Below are 19,809 nucleotides of genomic sequence, written 5' to 3' on the forward strand. Positions count from 1 at the left end.
ATACTTTGATACTGTCAGGGCCCTTCGTTCAAAGACCGCCAGGAACACACCATGAGCTGAGCATACTGGGTTTAGTGTTCTTTGAGGCAAAGGAGAACACACACCATGAGCGACGGTAGGTTATAGGAAAAAAACCCATTACGGAATTTGAACTTTGGTTACATGATTTGGGGTAAGACTGAGGAACCGGGCTTTGCTGTAGGTAGAATGTTGTTAGAAGGTGGGGCAATTCTGTGACTGAGTAAAGAAGGAACAGCCATTCTGTTTAGCAAGAGAAGGGGATGTTTGGTGTTTTGTGCGTTGCAGGTGCCCTTGTTTTTGTCTGTTCTTAGACAAAATCCTCAAGTGGCATTGCTTTGTCTTATTGTGTCATGTCTCAGAATAATCTTATCCGAGGTAGGTATCTGTGAGATTGTTTATGTCCAGGAGGAAAACAGAGCTTACCTGGCTGTGAGTGTCAGATTGGCTTGTAATAATATTGAGGGATAGCTGTGGGAGTCAGAGCAGTTTCAGGTGTTGGAGGCTGTTTTTTCTTCTTTCTCAATAGCTTTATTTATTCCAGCAAAAGTATTTTGATAGCTATTTTCAGAAGAAGAATCAGCAACCTCTCAATGGGTATAATCTTATCTAGAACAGCGATTATCAAAGTCTAGTCTGGCCACTGGTGTCAGTTTGGGAAGCTGTTTTCACAGGTTTTCAGTGAAATTAGAAAAATAAGAATGCAAAACTAAAATTATTAATTTAGAATGTTAATCTTTAGTCTGATTGTATGGACTTCCAGTTTTCATTGTTGCTAACACGTTCTTAAAAATTAACGGCAGAGATTGCGCCACTGCACTCCAGCCTGGGCGACAGAGCAAGACTCTGTCTCAAAAAAAAAAAAAAAAAAAAAAATTAACGGCAGAGGTAGATGTTATGTGCATGGAATTTGTTTTGTTTTAACATCTCCATTTGGCAGAATAAAAATTTGGACCCTCCTGTGCCAAGGCCTCATTAATTTTTTTTACTGGCCTGGAAAATCCTGGGATCCATGGACTGAAGGACCTTTAGAACTTTACAGAAGTTCAGTGACTTCATTCTCTGAGAAGAATAAGCAGTTTTTCAACTGGAGTCATTATGTAATAAACTATAGCCTCAGGGTAACAAAAGATATTTCAAAAGTACTTTCGATAAATATGAATAATGAGAACCAGCTTTAAATTGGAAACAAGTCATTTGATTTAGAACATCTGTAAGGATTTTTTGTGTGTTTGTTTTTGAGGCTTTTCACAATATTCATATGTTAAGGTTCTTCTGTGTTGTTCTTCATTATTGAATTTTTTAGGAGTCTATTAAGAGATGATGGTGAAGACAGCGGCCCAAGAAACGTCTGGAGAGATAGTGCCAGATGACATCATCCAGGGTTCTGTAGACTCTTATTAAGGATTCAGAAATTTATCCTAAAAAAATGGGAGGATCTGGAACCAGCCAATGGGAGGCCATTAGATGGTTTTAGACAAGATAACATTTTCACTTTAAAAAGATGAGTCTTGATTGGAGGGCAGCAAGGGTAGATATGAGGAGACTAGTCCAGAAAAGAAAACAGGGTGCATCGAAGGATGGTGGCACCAGGGATGAGGTTCCTTCCAATGAGTGGAAGGAAGCATTGGGTAAGGATGAGGAAGTGAGGTGTCAGCGTGACCTGCACATTGCTGAAGTGCTTCGCTGGGCGAATGGTGGCATCAGTTCCAGGGAACATGGGGAGGGGAAAGCTTGGGGGCTAAAGAATGAGGATCGTTTTCATTTAGGGTATATGTTAAATTTCAGGTGGCAGAGAGACATGCAGCAGGCCACTTGGAGTGGCACTCAGAAGAGAGACACTGAGAATCACTGGCATAATGATATTATATTTGAAGTGCTTGGAGCAGATGAACTCACCTAGAAATAGGATAGAGAAAGAGAAGAAAAGAGAACTAAGCAAATGCTAAGTAACTTGCACATGTATGTGTCAAGAAGAGGAGAAATTGCCAAAGTTAAAACAGGACAAGCCGGGCACGGTGGCTCATGCCTGTAATCCCAGCACTTTGGGAGGCCAAGGTGGGCAGATCACGTGAGGTCAGGAGTTTGAGACTAGCCTGGCCAACATGGAGAAACTGTGTCTCTACTAAAAATACAAAAATTAGCTGGGCATAGTGGCTCACGCCTGTAGTCCCAGCTACTCAGGAGGCTGAGGCGGGAGAACTCCTTGAACCTGGGAGGCAGAGGTTGCAGTGAGCCAAGATCGTGCCATTGCACTCCAGCCTGGGCACTGAGCGAAACTTCGTCACAAAAAAACAAAAAAAACAGGAGAGTAAGTGGAACAGGAAGCTCAGGGAAGAGACTGGGACAGGTTAACTATGTTGAATATTATTGAGATGTCAATAGTATTATGATGTTGGGCAACTGGAGGTCATTGGTCACCTCGGCTAGAGCAGTGTTGGGGGCAGAAAATAGCTTGCAATAGGCTAAGGGTGATTGGCAGGAAAGGGACTGGAGGGGAGAGATGGCTGCTCTGACTAATAAATCTGACCCACTTCATAAGATGTGTGAAGGTGAAACATAATGGCTTAGTAATTAATTGCCTAAGTAAACTTGTAAACTTATTTTTATGCATCAGCTTCTCATATGAGTTAACAGCATATGTCAACATTGTTGACATTAGCTATTGAATCAGCTTTAGTAATGATTTTCACGCAGTTGCCAGAAATCTCATAGACCCCATGTGGCCTAGGAATTTATTGCACTTCATCTGCTTTTCCCTACTTCTCCCAAAGAAGGAACACACAGGTGTAATCCATTCACTTATTCAACAAATACTGCTGGCCTACTATGTGCCAGACTCCTAAATGCTGGGAATGCATCAGCCAGTGAGATACATGAGGTCCTTCCTCTCATGGAGGATTTATTCACATTCCTTTGACCTAAATACCAGTAGGGTAATAGGATGCCATCCCATCAAAGCCCAGAAGACAAGTGAAAACATTTTCAAGCTCATGTGAATTGTTATACACGTAGGAAACATGCCTCTTTGTATTCAGTGTTTCTGCTGAGTTGTACATAAGAGGACATTATAGGAAAAACTTGTCTGCAAAATAGTTGTTGATGAATTCAAGAATTGAATGAATGAAAAATTGTCTTGCTAGAGTTGTTTGGCTTTTGATGGGTATGAAAACTGACATGAGGTATGTAATTTTAGATTATCTTTCATTGTCTCTGAGTATTTCAATAAGACAAGCACACAAGGGCTTTCTGGACTTTTAAAATTCATTATTAGAAGCATACATTATTTGATTGAGGGTCTCCTAATTCTTTAGGGCTCAAATATTTTAAGGAGCTGTACAAGTTATGCCATTTTTTAAGGGTGTGGAGCATTCATTGAGACCTTAATAATGTTCTCCTTATATTTTTGGGTTTTTTTAGAATGTTTTGTTCAGTAGCTCTGTAATTAGTTTCTCTTAATGAATGGGGAGGACAAAGTGGCTTAAGTTTCTATCAAATAACCAGGAAAATTAGAGAATTTGCTGACCCGAGCAGTCTTTTAAAAGCACTTCCCAGAGAGTTTCTTTTTTTTTTTTTTTTTTGAGATGGAGTCTTGCTCTGTCTCCCAGGCTGGAGTGCAGTGGCACTATCTCGTCTCACTGCAACTTCCACAACCCGGGTTCAGGCGATTCTCCTACCTCAGCCTTCTGAGTACCTAGGATTACAGGCACATGCCACCCAGCTAATTTTTGCATTTTTAGTAGTGACGGGGATTTCGCCATGTTGGCCAGGCTGGTCTTGAACTCCTGACCTCAGGTGATCCACCCACCTCAGCCTCCCAAGGTGCTGGAATTTACAGGCATGAGCCACCACGCCCGGCCCAGAGAGTTTCAAATGCATTGAAACATCGATTTTTACCACTTATCTTCACTCTTAGGAGACCACTGGGGGGCAGGGAGAAAGGTAGGGAAGAGGAGCGACAGAGAGAGAAAGAGAGGTACTGTGGGGAGAGGGTTAGAGAGAATTGATTCTAAGTTGGATTTTGTTTCCTGTGATAGGGTGTGACATAGTTTACCATCCAGACCACATAATCTCTCTTCGTATCATCTGTTTCTAATCTTTACCTATGATCTATTTAACTTTTTACCTACCTTAATAGAGTTGTCTGTTATTAAACTGTGTATAAACGTGGGGATAGTAAGAAACTTTAAATAACATTAAATAAGTTCATTAGAATTCTGTTTTAGGGCTACCCCTGGGTTTTGAAGCTGTGTCTCCCTGTAGAATTCTTTTTTGAGGGGGAGGAAGTAGCTCTTTTTTCCACCCTACCCCTAAAACTAACCTTTTTGCATAAATGACTTAGGCATTCATGCCATGTGAGCCCCTGAAATACTGTAGTCTCATAGCTGCTGACTTTCTTATTTTCTCTCAGATTTATCCTATTTTCTTGCAACCAGGTTCTATGCCAATTTCATGTTTGTTTATTGCAACCAAGAGTCGTTATCAACCTCAGACTCCCACATGTATTGTTGCTAGCTTGCTGTTTAGTTCTTACCTCTGGGGCAGGTCACATTCTCTCCTAATACTAGACAGAGCATTTTCAACTTTGCTCACAGTTGTCTAGTAGGAAATGTGCCTGTAATTTGATGTTTATTTTGGCTTTGGAAGCCAGGGCTTGCAAATGTAATTATTAGGGAGGGATAGGAGTCATTACATTTAACTTAATTTGCCAAGTTGACTCTAGTGATCATCAGAAGCCCTGAACTAAGCGCAGATTATTCTGTTAGGAATTGAGGCATTGGTTTTATTATCTCTGTGGGAAGCTATTTGATAGAGCAGGGAAGGCCATTGACTGATTCTGTCACCAGCTGTGTAACTTTCTGCAAGTCACTAATGGAGCAGGGTCTTACCTCTACAACATGATCGTAAAATTAAGCACTTGGGTTAAGTACCCATCACAGTATTCCCAACTTATAGGAAAACAGTGGTCAGATAAACAAGAAAATATAAAGCGGAGTATCTCATCACCGCAGAATTTATTTACAAATTTTACAAAGTAAAATTAAGCTGCAACCCAAATAAGTCTCTAAGTAGCTCATTTATTAGCAAAATAAGGAAAGCCATTTACCAATGGCGGGTTAACTAAATTGTATTTGATTGTAGCAGCAGAAGTATCCTGTCCAGCGAAAATGCAATTATTTTACATGTCATTAAATGAGAACCCTTGTCCTGGACTTTCGGAGCAACAAGAATATCAATTAAAGAACAAAGCATGTGATTTTGAGTGATTTATCTTGACTCTCAACATACCAATAACTGATCAGTTGTTGATATTTATTAGATGATCAGTGCCAAGTTTGAAGTGACTGAAGAGTTAGCCTCTGAATCATGTGTAAAAAACAACTATAGGCTAGGATGTTTTCAAAGAAGTTGAGAAAATACTGATTCAGTATAACCTGGAATGGAATCTGCCAAGATATATAAAAATTGACAGTGGTAAAAATGTTTGTGAGTAGAAAAAGGCTGAGTTCAGCAATTTCACAAAACTTGTGAACATGCAAGGTGTTTAAAGCTCACGGTTATTTATTATAGTATTCCTTTTTAGATACTTTGTGGAAAATATTGGAATCTCACATGTGTTACTGAACCAGCAGTATAAACCATGAGCTTCATTTGCTCTTGTGGATATAACCGTCATCATTTCAGTGAATTTTTATCAGAAGTAGAGGCCGGATATCCTGATGCCTCTTGTGACAGAGCCATTAGATAGCTTGCTAGCTATAAAGTTTTGCAGTCTTTGAGTTCACAGGTCAGACTGAAGTGTTTCTAAACAAGAGCTGCCCCCAACCACTATTATTGAACGCGAATGGCTTTGGAAATTAGCTTTTGCTACAGACTTGATATTGTTTCTTAATGAATTCAACCCAAAATTACAAGACCGAGCCACACATATATGAGAAACTTACAGTGTGGTAAGGCAGATTTGACAGCTTATGTTTGAATCACAGGTAATTTCAACCTAATTTATATATTGCCATTGTTATCAAAAGTTAAAACAAGATGCTAGACCTCCATTCTTACACAGCTTTGCATCAGATACATTTTCTGAGCTCAAGCTACAGTTCCAAGAGTTTTCTGAGCTCAAGCTACAGTTCCAAGAGTTTTCTTACCTACTCTACTTTATCTTATTTTGGATTTGTACTTTTTTAAAACAATTATTTTACTTTCACAGAACTGGTTCTCCAGAGGAAAGGAGATAAAGACACTTGATATGTTGAATGAGTAACAAAAGAATCATAAATCTGTGTGGACTTTTTTTGATAAGTTTAAGAGAAGATTCCATTTTGCCACTAAGCTTGGACAACTCTCCCTAAAAGAGTCTGTTCATTGATGGTCTCAGGCAGTGACCTCAGTGTTGGGGGCTGTCCTCACCTCAAGGAGCACAAAGTCTGGTATTGACGAGGAACACAAACAAATGATTATAAAGCAGTGTCATAAACCTGTTGATGAGCATGTGCACAAATGCTGTGGGAGGAAAGGAGGGTATGACTATTTTCATATGGAAGATAAACGAAGACTTCACAAGAAAGAAAATGCTTGAACTGTATCTTGGAAGTTAGAACCAGCAGTTCACCAGGTAAGGGAAAAGGCATTCTAGCAAGAGGGAATAGCACAGGCACAGGCGTGGAAGGGTGAGAGATGTTAGGAAGTGCCTGCATAAATACTAAGGGGAGTGTCAGGAGATGAGGCCGGGATGGTAAGTTACGGAAAGATGATTAAGGGCCCTGTGCTGTGTGCCCTGAAAATCTGGTTTGGGAGGCAAATCCCAGGACAGGTTGCAATACACATGGCTGATAAGTTCAGATAATACATCCTATCAGGTCATTTACTTTGAGTGCTAAGTCAGCCTCTCTAACATAAACATTTTCCATCTACTTTGTTACATTTGTTCGTTACTCAATATATTTGCAATATTAGAGCCAAATTATAACACCTAGCACTTTTGCAAATTGAATTGAAACTGAAAATCCACTTAATAGTTTAGGATTTTAGAAGTTTTCTTGGAAGGAAAAGACTTAATTTTAAGAGGCATCGAAATGGTGTAAAAGAGCAAAATCAGACTTGATGTTGTCTTCACAGATTGTTAACTACTTTTGAAATTGCTTATTCCATTAGCAAGCATTTGTTATTTTCTGAAACTTAATTTTCTTTGCTTTTTAGTGGACAGAGGACTGCAGAAAATCAACCTATCCTCCTTCAGGACCAACGTGAGTAAACATCAGATGATCAAAACTCCCTTTGACCTTTGTGAAGTTTTTTCTGTATGTAATAATTGCTCATAAACTAATGATAGTGAATAAAATCTTAAGTCATGTTTTCCATTCCGAGACAGAGGTTTGTTTCTCAGATTTGTGCATTATGCGTTTGGCTGAGATCTTGGACAAATACGAAAATATCTTCCTATTCAAATGCCTGTCGCTAGACTATCAAAATCATGGGAAAGAAAAGGATTTTCAACCAGGCGCGGTGGCTCACACCTGTAATCCCAGCACTTTGGGAGGCCAAGGCGGGTGAATCACAAGGTCAGGGGATAGAGACCATCCTGGCTAACAGTGAAACCCCGTCTCTACTAAAAATACAAAAACTTAGCCGGGCGAGGTGGCGGGTGCCTGTAGTCCCAGCTACTCGGGAGGCTGAGGCAGGAGAATGGCGTGAACCCGGGAGGCAGAGCTTGCAGTGAGCCGAGATCGCACCACTGCACTCCAGCCTGGGTGACAACGCAAGACTCCATCTCAAAAAAAAAAAAAAGACAAGGATTTTCATTCTCCACTAAATTCTCCTGTCTACCACAAAGTGTTTTTCTCATCTTTGGCAAATGTAAGGGCTGTATTTGAAATGACCTGTGATTCTCTATGGTGCCTGGATATAAACCACCAAATTATATTGTAACAAAAAAGCACAGGACCTCGTATGTGAAACGTTCTCAAAATAAACCTTGGCACGACAAAGCTGTCGAGGACAAAACAGGATTGGAACACCTAAGAGGAGGACGAATGTCATGATTCAGTGTGTTTAACATTAATATTTTTAGTCTGGATTTTGGTCTTTCCAAATCCTCAGTGTTTAAATGGGCCTGTGAGAAAGCCATAATAACAGCTCACAGACCCAGAGGGTACAGAACAGAGAAAAGAAGGAACAGGTGTAGGGGGTCGTGATCTTTTTCTTCTATGCTGCCCTTTCGCTGAAAGTAGCCTGCTGTTTGTAGGGGAAAACAGTACAACTCTATCTAGTGATATCAAGATGACATTTTCAGTTTCTGCAACATTCTAAATTACATATGTTGTACTGCTGTTGTCTAAACGGTGTATTTTAAATAGCCTCTGTCCCAGATAGCGTGAAACTAATAAACTAAATTCTTTTGACTTACTCGCTTGTATGTAGAAAGAGACCAATATTTGGCAGGAAGCAATTTAGAGGTAGCCAGTTTGGATGTTGTTCGGGGCCAGTGTTCATTCCAGCTCTTTCTTCAATGGCCTGGTGTCTGAAAGTCTTCCTTTCTGTCATCACTGGCATCATTCTGGCCTTGAGTGACATGTCTGCCTTACTGATTGATTATGTCTCTTGGCTGGTCTGACTACCCTGATTCATTGAACATTTAATAAGGTGCCTTCCATGTTTGAGGCCGTTTCTACTCCCTTTTAGGTGCACTTTACATGTGTCTATAAATTGAATGCCCTGCAAACCATAAACTTCCCTGAATGGGCATTTTACTTATTCCTTATTGCCATGTGCATATGAGTGTGTGTCTACATATGTGCATACCTACCTACATGTATACATACATATATACTCCTAAACACATACACATGTATACATGGACATAACTTGTATGTTTCTTGCCTTCATTTTTTCACTAAGTTTCTTTTTACCTCACTAGCCTGCTTTCCTATGCAAAAAGCCTCAGCTTTGCTCTTATCCTTCTCCTTTCTGAACTCTATCAATGAATCCTGACATCTAGGAGATAAGTGTGGTATTTATGTACCTTTGAATGACAGTCGTCCTGTTCCTGTGAGATCATCCTTTTCAATTAATTGCATAGATTTGGGCAGCATCCATGGGCAAATACGAGGAAAGAAAAAGCTAACCTGTTTGGCCAGCATGACTAGTCAAATCAATGCTGGAGATAAAGGAACTGATAGCCAGATCACCCCTGAATCCATCTGAGTCCCATTCAGCATTTCTTTCCCACTGCTCACGGGGTGCCTAGCACCTGCTCTCTTATTTGTATATGTGTGTGTTGTGTCACTTGGACTAGTTTCCATGCCACCTGGGTAGCCATGTGGGTTCAGGCGATGTTGCTGATATTATGAATGGCATGGACATTGCAAACACTAAGTCTCAAAAATGATGAAATGATATTTCTTGTTTGCAGTGAAGTAGGAAGATAAACTGTGATAACTACCGTTGATTGAATACCAATGCTGCTGTTTTTTTTTTTATTTTTGCATTTTTCATGTAGTGTCTTCCCTGCTGTCATAAGGTGGATACTCTTGTATTCTTATGGGGAAATTGAGGCACACAAGTTAAATGCTCGAATGTTTTAGAAAACTAACGAGAGATAAAATGTGCAATTATGGCTTAGCTTTAGTCATTAAAATTTATTTAATTAGTTTATTAGATTAACCAGTTCTCTCGAATTCTAATTAGCGCAGGTTTGATGGTAGAGAGGTTTGTGGGGTCTCATCATCCCCACTTCATTGTAATCCCTTCATTGTCTGTTGTGTTGTGTTCATCCCCTCTCATCGCCTCTCTGAGATCCATGAGCTACCCAAGACTCTAGGCTGGAAAAGAATCAGGAATTTATGGCGCATATAGAGGCATGATTTGGGATTGGTTGGATGTTATGAGGTGAGGGGCAGCTGATTGGAGTTCATAGGGACGACACGCATAGCTCCAACAGGCCACTGAGTTATCTTTGCTACTAGACATAGAAATCTAAATGCACACTTGAGGGGAGAGGGGAGAGTAGTAACACCTGCCCATAATATGGGGAACAATAATTACTTACTGAATTGTGGGACAAAATTTTACATGTGAAATTATGGTCCTTCCGAAATGGAATTAATTTGTTGTGATGAAAAGCTTTTTTCTAGAATATAAGTATTGCAGTATTTCATGTAGATATCAGCTCCTAAGAAAATGGGGAACTTGAAAATGCTTTGAGAAGAACAAAATTCGTTCACTATGATTTTGTTTAAATGTACGTTTCCAAAATTGAGTATGCTTTTCTTTTCTGTCTAAATCACAACCTAAATGTCTGCTGGTTAACAGTTTCATAAAACCTCATATACCAGGGCCCCAAGTTACACAGCATTATTTAGAGAACCAAGTAATTATTTATGACAGTGGAAATATAAATAGAACCACAGTTCATGACTTAGGTAATAACCCATCCCCAGCTATGGACGTAAGTCTAGGCAACATTTCTATTTAGGAGACTGGTATCATTGTGGCACATACCAGAGTCACCCTGCCAGTCTGAGGAGCAGATCAGTGGAACAGATGATGGTTATTTTTAGGCATAGGTTTGTACTGATAAACCACTAAATGGCACACCGTTAAAAGCTATTTCAGTTTAGTAACCAGGGCCAGAAAATAATGCTTCTATAGCAACAAAAATAGTTGTAGAATTCATCCACCAGAAATATGGCCCAGCTCCACTGGTAAGTGACTGGATGTTGCTATATCCTCAGAAATTGCTGCACGTAAGTTAAAGAGTAGGAAGTTGGAGAAAGAATATGACGGAATACAGCTTGGGCTTGGACTTTGTACAGAAAAATGAGAAGAGAAGAGGTATATAGTAGGGAAGATTAGGATGGCTGACAGAATCATGAAAGTTCTTGAAGCTGATCATGGGAAGATAATACATGTTGCCATCTGGGGCTTAAAAGGTGATCTTCCTGAAGCCAACGCTGGAGACAGTGGTTTGTCAATAGTGTTACACTCTCTGAGAGAGAATTCTGAACCTGGAAACCAACTGGAGAATTGTCTAGAGCCTAGAGTAAATCTTTGCAGATATTTAGGAGAAAAAAAATGGCAGATATTTCCCGTCAGTGATAATCAGGTTAGAGCTCTTAAGCCATGGTTGATTTTTTCATAGAAAACCAATTCACATGAACCTTCCCTACTAGATCATTCTATTCCAAGATTTCTGTGACCGCTTATGATTGTGTTCTCAACCTAGAAGCACTAGGTAGAGAACGAACTTTCTTTCCAAATTTTGGTTTGGGTAACCAAATTCTACACTATTGTTAAGACTATGCCTCTCATATATCCTTATAGATGAATCTAACTGACCCTCACAAAAAACCCTTTCATCATTTCAAGATGATACACCTCTCATTACAGGTACAGAGGTCCAGTTCCATGGTACACCATAAATCTTGATTTACCACCCTACAAAAGATGGCATGAATTGATGGTTGACAAGGCTCCAATGGTATGCTATGATGCTTAAATCTTTTATTTCTTTATTTTTATTTTATTTCTTTATTTTTATGTATTTATTGATTTTTTTTTTGTTTTGAGACCGAGTCTCACTCTGTCACCCAGGCTGGAATGCAGTGGCACGATCTCAGCTCACCACAACCTCCATCTCCTGGGTTCAAGCAATTCCCCTGCCTCAGCTTCCCGAGTAGCTGGAATTACAGGCACCTGCCACCATGCCGGCTAATTTTTGTATTTTTAGTAGAGACAAGATTTTGCCATGTTGTGCAAGCTGATCTCAAACTCCTGACCTCGAGTGATCCCCCCACCTCAGCCTCCCAAAGTGCTGGGATTATAGGCATGAGCCACCGTGCCCGGCCATATTTTTTATTTTATTTATTTATTTTCCCCCCAAGGACCGTGAAGATTCTGTATTAAATCTTTTATTTCTAACTTTATTAAATATTATTGTATTTTTAAAAGAACACTTTATGAAAGTACCCAGAGAATAGTTTAAAATTGTGCTTTTGATACCTTTCTGCCATATACATTAAGTGACAGTAGAGGAAAAGAGGTCATTCCTCTGTAGCCTTTGTTCTTTTTTGTAAACTTTACCTTTGTTTCTTTCCCTTTATGTCATCTCCCTTCATGTAAATAATTAAGAATCAAATTCACTTTAAAGATAAAATTAGACTTACTGTATTAATATATTTATCAAGGCCAGGCACGGTGACTCATGCCTGTAATCAATCCGAGTACTTTCAGAGGCTGAGGCAGGCGGATCACCTGAGGTCAGAAGTTCAAGACCAGCCTGGCCAACATGGTGAAACCCCGTGTCTATTAAAAATACAAAAATTAGGCCGGGTGCGGTGGCTCATGCCTGTAATCCCAGCACTTTGGGAGGCCAAGGTGGGTGGATCACGAGGTCAGGAGTTCGAGACCAGCCTGGCCAAGATGGTGAAACACCATCTTTACAAAAATACAAAAATTAGCCAGGCATGGTGGTGCATTCCTGTAGTCCCAGCCACTTGGGAGGCTGAGGGAAGAGAATCGCTTGAACCCGGGAGGCAGAGGTTGCAGTGAGCCGTGATCGTGCCATTGCACTCCAGCCTGGGCGACAAGAGCAAAACTCCGTCTTAAAAAAAAAAAAACATACGAAAATTAGCTGGGCATGGTGATGCACGCTTGTAATCCCAGCTACTTGGGAGGCTGAGGCAGGAGAATCGCTTGAACCCGGGAGGCAGAGATTGCAGTGAGCCAAGATGGTGCTACTGCCCTCCAGCCTGGGTGACAGAGCGAGACTCTGTTTAAAAAATATATATATATTATATACAATATATATAAAATATATTGTATATAATATATATAATATATTATATATAAGATATATAAAATATATTGTATATAATATAAATAAAATGTATTATATATAATATACATAAAATATATATGATATATAAAATATATTATATATAATATATATAAAATGTATTATATATTATATATAATATATAAAATATATTATATATATAAAATATATATAATATATATAAAATATATATATGTATAAATTGTCAAATATCACTTTCTTTTAGCTACATATGGGTAATCCAAAAGGTAATCTTGACAGCATTTCATTATGTCTTTTAGTAAGCATTTTATTTATTTTTCAGCTAAAGGTTATAGTGAATTCTCTGAAGAATATGATAAATACATTCGTGCCAAGTGGAAAAATTGTGCAGGTGGTGGATGAAAAATTGGTAAGAAATATTATTTCTCACAATAAATGTTAAGCACGTACGCATTACACACAGAAATCAGAAAATGCTCTGGTATTTATTTAAAGGCATAATTCAGCAACCTCTTCGCAGGGACTTGGGCAAATCTGCATGCATCTACCTCACTGTCAGAACTTCAGAGGGACTTAAATTTGGGGAATTGGTGATATTAGGGTAACAGCATAGCAAATTATGGTTTCGTAAAAGGGGATGGGACTACATTACGACATTGGTCAAATAAACATATTTCATCTGGGAGTGTGGTATTTCCTTCCCTTTATGTAGTGAGTTCAGTATTGAAGACTTGGTTTTTTTTTCTTAAGTATCTCAGGGACATCCAGAGATTTTTTTTTTCTAGATGTGACCAAATGACATACTCAGCCTGGCCCCATATTCTGCTGAGTTCCTCAGTAGCTCTGACCCTGAAACTCGTTGGGGCTGAGTGTTTCTGTGCAATCACCAAACCATTTCATTTCCATCCTGATCATGCAGGAAGACTCCATTTCTCAGCCCCGTTTTTGTTTACGCAGAACCAATGAAACACCTAGGGCCTGGCCCCTAGAACTGTTAAAGGGATCCTCATCGCTCTTGATGGCAGATTTTGGGCATTAATGACATTTGGGGTTGGGCAGCTTTTTTTTTTTTTTTTTTTTTTTTCTGAGACCTCATCTCACCCTGTAGCCCAGGCTAGAGTGCAGTGGTGTGATCATAGCTCACAGCTGCGTTGATCTCCCAGGCTCAAGGGATCCTTCTGCCTCAGCTTCCTGAGTAGCTGGGACTATAGTCACATGCTGCCACACCCAGCTAATTTTCTTAATTTTTAGTAGAGACGGAGGCTTGCTATGTCACCCAGGCTGGTCTCCCAACTCCTGGGCTCAAGCGATCCTCCCGCCTCAACCTCCCAAAGTGTTCTCCCAAAGTGTTGGGATCATAGGTGTGAACTGCCATGCCCGGCCTGGGTTGGATATTTCTTTGTCGTGGGGTTGTCCGGTACATTTCAGGAGGCCTGGCCTGGGGTGGGTATCTCTTTGTTGTGGGGCTGTCCTGTGCATTGCAGGATGTTTAGCAGCGTCGCTGGCCCTTACCCACTGGATGCTGGTAACACCCCCTCAGTTGTGACAGCCAAAAATGTCCTTAGATATTACCGAATCTGCTGTGGTCGAGAATCATTGCCCTAGCGGCTGAGTGCTCTGGGCACATCCTCACTATAACACTTGTACCTGCCAAGCACCAAACCCATTATCCCTCATGTTCGTGGTCTCGGAGCTTTTGTTTCAGGCTATCCTTTATGTTCATACTTAACACACTTCCTCAAAACAAAAAATGCTGGCAGGAGCAAAAGAGGATGAGGTCCCGACGTTCGCCATATGCCTTAATCTCCACTCTACTCTGAATGTTATCAGGGAGGGCAAAATTGCAGAGTGTTTTTGTGCCACGCCTTGGAATCGGACAGTACTGGGTTTTAAGGCTGGATCAGTCACATAATAGCTGTGCATCCTAGGGAAAGTTTCTTAACCTATGAAACCTCAGTTTTCTCATCAGGGAGAATAATACTTACTAATACGTATTTCATATGGTGGTGGTAAGGGTTAAATGACATACTGTGTATAAAGCATAGTGCTTGGATGTAGTAAGTGTTTAATAAATACCCATTAAGTCACATTTGTTTGTTAAATGGCTGGAACATTCCACTTGGGCAATGCTTTTAGTTCCTAGGGAAAAAAAAATAATATGTTTAGGTGACATTACATATAATTACCAAGTTGGTTAAAAAAATGAGATTCGTGAATTTTAAGCACATTATCTCAGCAAAAGGCTGTGAACTTAAGTTGTGATCTAGATGTTAGTAGTTGCCATTGAGAATAAATATATGATGTCCACCACCGAACTTGCTCAATGTCTGTGGTTTGCTAAGAGAATGCAGTTACTTCATCTTAGCTGAAGATCAGCCATTAACCATGACACAAGGCTGTGGATAGAATAGTTCAGGTTTGTCTCTGTGAGTGTGGGAAGGAAATGGTAAGAAGGGTACATGCCAACAGCTGGAGAGTGAATTCGTGCAGAGAAATAAGGAGTGCTTATTATGATGTTTTTGTGGTGTAGGTCAGGTTAGGTCATCCAAGTGGAATTACTCTCGTTCCTGCCTTCTCTTGAGAATGATGGAAAAATAATGCAGGAAAAACAATCTGAGAATCTGATCTCTGTATAGGGGCCCAATATTGAGTATTACATGGAATCTTTTTATAACTATAAGATGTAAAAATGGTTTTTTAAAAAATAACTACTATCACTTTCTGTGATAGCAATGTCTAGAACAAATTATATGTCAAAGAACTAGATTTCAAAGGATGCTTTTTAGGTTAAATGCTTTTATTAATATATTTGTTTTCCAGCCTGGCCTACTTGGCAACTTTCCTGGCCCTTTTGAAGAGGAAATGAAGGGTATTGCCGCTGTTACTGATATACCTTTAGGTAAAGTTCACTTGGAAGCTTTAAAAAAATGTAATTAAACTCTTACAAATTTCCATTGAGGTGTGATATACATACAGCAGAGTGCACAGGTCTTAGATATACAGCTCAGTGAAGCTTCAGAAATGCATTCATGCATGCAGCCATGACTCAGATCAAGATATGGAAGAGCCCAGCACTCCACAATGCTCCATCATGCCCTTTTGCAGAAAATACTGCCTCCTCCAGTAACCACCATTCTGATGTCACCATAGATTAGTTTTGCCTCTTCGTGAACTTTGTATAAATATAACTGAACAATACGAACTGTCCTGTGTGATTTCTTGTATTTCATTATGGGTGGTGTGCTATTGTATCAACAGGGTCTTTGGGTTGTTTTCAGATTTGCGATATTAACACTAAAGGAGTTATGAATTTTGTACTACATTGTTGGGGGGGCCTATGTACTCGTTTTCTGGATATATACCTAGGAAGTGAACTGTTGTGTGGTAGAGTAGTTGTGTGTTTAGCCTTGGAGATTCTGCCAGACAGTTTTCCAAAGTGATTCCGGCAGTTGATAATCAGCAGAGTATGAGAGTTTCAGTTTTCTCCACTTGATAATTCTCCTCTCGATAGTGTCAGTCTTTTTCATTTTTTTTGATAGTGTCAATCTTTATTTGAGCCTTTTTGTTGAGTGTCGCAGTATCTCATTTTAGTTTTAATTTGCATTTCCTTGATGACTAATGAGATTGAACAGTTTATTGACTTTTTTTTTTGGTTTCTTTGTTTCTTTGGGAGAAGGGCTTGTGAAGGTCTTTTGCCCTTTTAAAAATTAGATTGAAGGAATTCTTTACATACTTTGAATATAAGCCCTTTGTGAGATATATGGATTCTGAATATCTGCTCCCAGTCTATGACTTTCATTTTTATTCTCTTACTGGTGTCTTTTGAACAGAAATTTTTAATTTTACTGAAGTGTAATATCTCAGTCTTCTCTTTTATGAGTAGTGCCTTTTGTATCCATTTAAGGAATCTTGGCCTACCCCAAAGTCATATATATGCTTATATATTTTCTTCTAGATGTTTAATGTTTACTTTTTACATTTAGGCCTATGATCTATTTTGAATTATTTTTGTATATGCTGTGACTTATGGGTCAAGCTTCAGGTTTTTCTCATATGGTATATCCAGTTAGTTAAACACCATTCATTCAAAAAGCTATCCTTTCCTCAGCAAATTGCAGTGGTGTCTTTGATATAAATATACAATACATATATGTATATACACACACACACACAGTGTGTATCTGTATATACAATCAGGTGATTGTATATATATTGTTTGGGGAATTACTATTACGTTTCATTTACATATTTGTCTTTTTGTCTTCCCTTGTATCAATACTATTTTACCTCAGTTACTAAAGCTTTATAGTAAGTCTTCAAATTAGCTAGTATAATTCTTCCAACTTTGTTTTTCTCAACATTTATTTAAGTTACTGATTTCTCTGAGCAGTATATTTATTTTCAGGGAGAAGGCCTTGCATGTCATTCATTAAAATTATTCTTAGATATTGATGGTTTGGGAAGCTATGTTTAAAATTTCAGTTTAAGCTTTATGGCATGTAACGATAAAGATTTTCCCCACGACCCCAAAAGTTTTATCTTTAAGCTAGCAAAGCATTAGTGTCATTATTTTAAATAGCCAATAGTACCTTCATTTTATGAGAGAGATGATTAAGAATTTGTGAAAATCAGTAGTATTTATCAACAAAAGTGGCTAGTTTTGTGTGCTGCTTCTTTAAAAAAATGATTTAAAAGATAGTCAACATTACTGGAAATATATACGTGCTGCCTTTATGAAAAGCAAGTCTAATTCCTTTATTATGTAAAGAACTCCAGCAAATCAATGCCAAATAGAAATACCTTATGGATTAAGAAGAATAACTCATGTATAAGTGGTGTAAATTTATATAATTATTATAAATTATTATGAATTTATAATAAAATAACTAGAATTTCACCAAATTAGAAATTTAATGGAAATAAAATAAACATTGGATTTGGGTGAAAAAAACATGTTGAGCTTAACATGTTAATGTTAAATGGGACAGAAATATAATGTGCTGCCTACCTTTGAATGGAATGCTGAATAGCAGTATTATACATGTTGGGAAAATATTCAAAAAATAAAATACCCTAGAATGGAGTTGCTTGGCAGCTCTGTACTAATTTTAATAATTCTTGAATCTCTTTTTTCACCTTAGAAATTTTAGTCACACTTTAAAAATCTGGGCAAAATATATTTCCAGCAAACAGCCAAGAGCCAGTTGTATTAAATGATCATATTTACGCTCCCAAAAGAAAATTCAAAATGAAGCATGTTGATAAACATTTTGGACGTGATGTTGGAGAACAGTTGCAACTTGCCCGGATGTTCAGCTGTCCCAAAGGCTGCCTCCTTGGTGACTTGTTTCATCTTGAGTCTAGAGAGTCCAGGCTGGGGAAGAAAACCACATCCAGCCGGCCGTTCCAGCACAGCCCCACTGGCCAAAGCACACACTCACACAATGAAAACACTTAAACTTTTTCTTAAAACAAATTTTTCTCCCATTGTCATGGTTCTGTACATTAACACAAAATTTTCTTTTCTTTTCTCATAGGAGAGATTATTTCATTCAATATTTTTTATGAATTATTTACCATTTGTACTTCAATAGTAGCAGAAGACAAAAAAGGTAATTGTGCACTGAGGGAGGGTGGGCAGCATGAAGCACTACATAAAGAAAAATCTTCTAAATAAATGAAATTAGAACTTCTAAAATTTGGGCTTGCTATGTAAATTCTGTATATTTGCATATAGCTTTTTATTTCTTGGTAAATTTTTGTGATTGTACTGAAAATTCTCCTTATTTTCAGACTACTATACTGCCTATTAAAGTTGATTTCAAACATGCAAAAAACCTGGAAGGAATGTTTCGGGGCTAGAAACATTCTTCTCTTCCTCGTAGTCTACTTATACCCATCCACATGATTTGACAGAAGTGCTTGCAGGAGGTACTTCCTTATCTTCATGTACGTCATGACATCTGTCCTTTTCTTGAGGCCCAGAACACACATTCTCCCATCCTTTCCCAGCCAGGCAGCCCAGTGGATACCAGCCTCACTTTCCCGTATTTTTCCTGACTGGTTCCCAGAGTACAAAGCACAGGATAACTTCGCTAACTCACCCTGATCTTCTACCTATACTCTGGGTATAAATCTGCCTGTATCTTACCCTTGAGATGTCCTGCTCTAGGGGATGATGCCTGAAGGGAAACATTTGATGAATCACAGTAATTGAGGTTCAGATTTCTGTGTCCTGGTAGAACCATGTGATAGTGAACTAAAACATGACCATTGATTCCTTTTCCCATATTCTTTTTTTTTTTTTTTTTTTTTTTTTGGAGACAGAGTCTTGCTCTGTCGCCCAGGCTGGAGTGCAGTGGCGCAATCTCGGCTCACTGCAAGCTCCGCCTCCCGGGTTCACGCCATTCTCCTGCCTCAGCCTCTCCGAGTAGCTGGGACTACAGGCGCCCACCACCACGCCCGGCTAATTTTTTTTGTATTTTTAGTAGAGACTGGGTTTCACCGTGGTCTCGATCTCCTGACCTCGTGATCTGCCTGCCTCGGCCTCCCAAAGTGCTGGGATTACAAGCGTGAGCCACTGCGCCCGGCCCCTTTTCCCATATTCTGATCTTACCTGGAAACCCGTGCTCTCTGATTTTGTGGGGTTATCTGGCAGATTGACAGTGACAACAGTCCCATCTGGTGAAGGCTTAGGATATTAGGATGTTTCTTCTTATTGTTTGAAGAAACAGGGTTTTGTGAATATAAATTAATCAAAATTAGAGGCCAGGCACAGTGGCTTACACTTGTAATCCCAGCACTTTGGGAGGCCGAGGTGGGCGGATCATCTGAGGTTGGGAGTTTAAGACCAGCCTGGCCAACATGGTGAAACCCTGTCTCTGCTAAAAAAAAAAAAAAATACAAAAAAAAAACTAGCCAGGTGTAGTCGCACGTGTCTGTAATCCTAACTATGTGGAAGGCTGAGGCAGAAG

General features: G+C 39.2%; 1 protein-coding gene across 3 annotated transcripts in view; it reads left to right on the top strand.

The window, feature by feature from the left end:
* ASAH1 (N-acylsphingosine amidohydrolase 1) overlaps positions 1 to 19,809 on the top strand; it is a 28,846-nt gene that overhangs the window by 2,128 nt on the left and 6,909 nt on the right. For 2 of the 3 annotated variants that reach the window (XM_055286939.2, XM_055286931.2), the window contains exons 2-6: positions 7,219 to 7,265; positions 11,407 to 11,497; positions 13,158 to 13,244; positions 15,656 to 15,734; positions 18,373 to 18,447. In XM_055286939.2, the coding sequence (XP_055142914.1) occupies positions 11,477 to 11,497; positions 13,158 to 13,244; positions 15,656 to 15,734; positions 18,373 to 18,447 (262 nt within the window). In that variant the 5' untranslated portion in view covers positions 7,219 to 7,265; positions 11,407 to 11,476. Of the gene's footprint in view, positions 1 to 6,330; positions 6,635 to 7,218; positions 7,266 to 11,406; positions 11,498 to 13,157; positions 13,245 to 15,655; positions 15,735 to 18,372; positions 18,448 to 19,809 lie in introns of those variants that run through there. The other variant, XM_063613094.1, reaches the window with a different exon arrangement.

Source organism: Symphalangus syndactylus, chromosome 1, assembly GCF_028878055.3.
Source record: "Symphalangus syndactylus isolate Jambi chromosome 1, NHGRI_mSymSyn1-v2.1_pri, whole genome shotgun sequence".
Classification (NCBI taxonomy): domain Eukaryota; kingdom Metazoa; phylum Chordata; class Mammalia; order Primates; family Hylobatidae; genus Symphalangus; species Symphalangus syndactylus.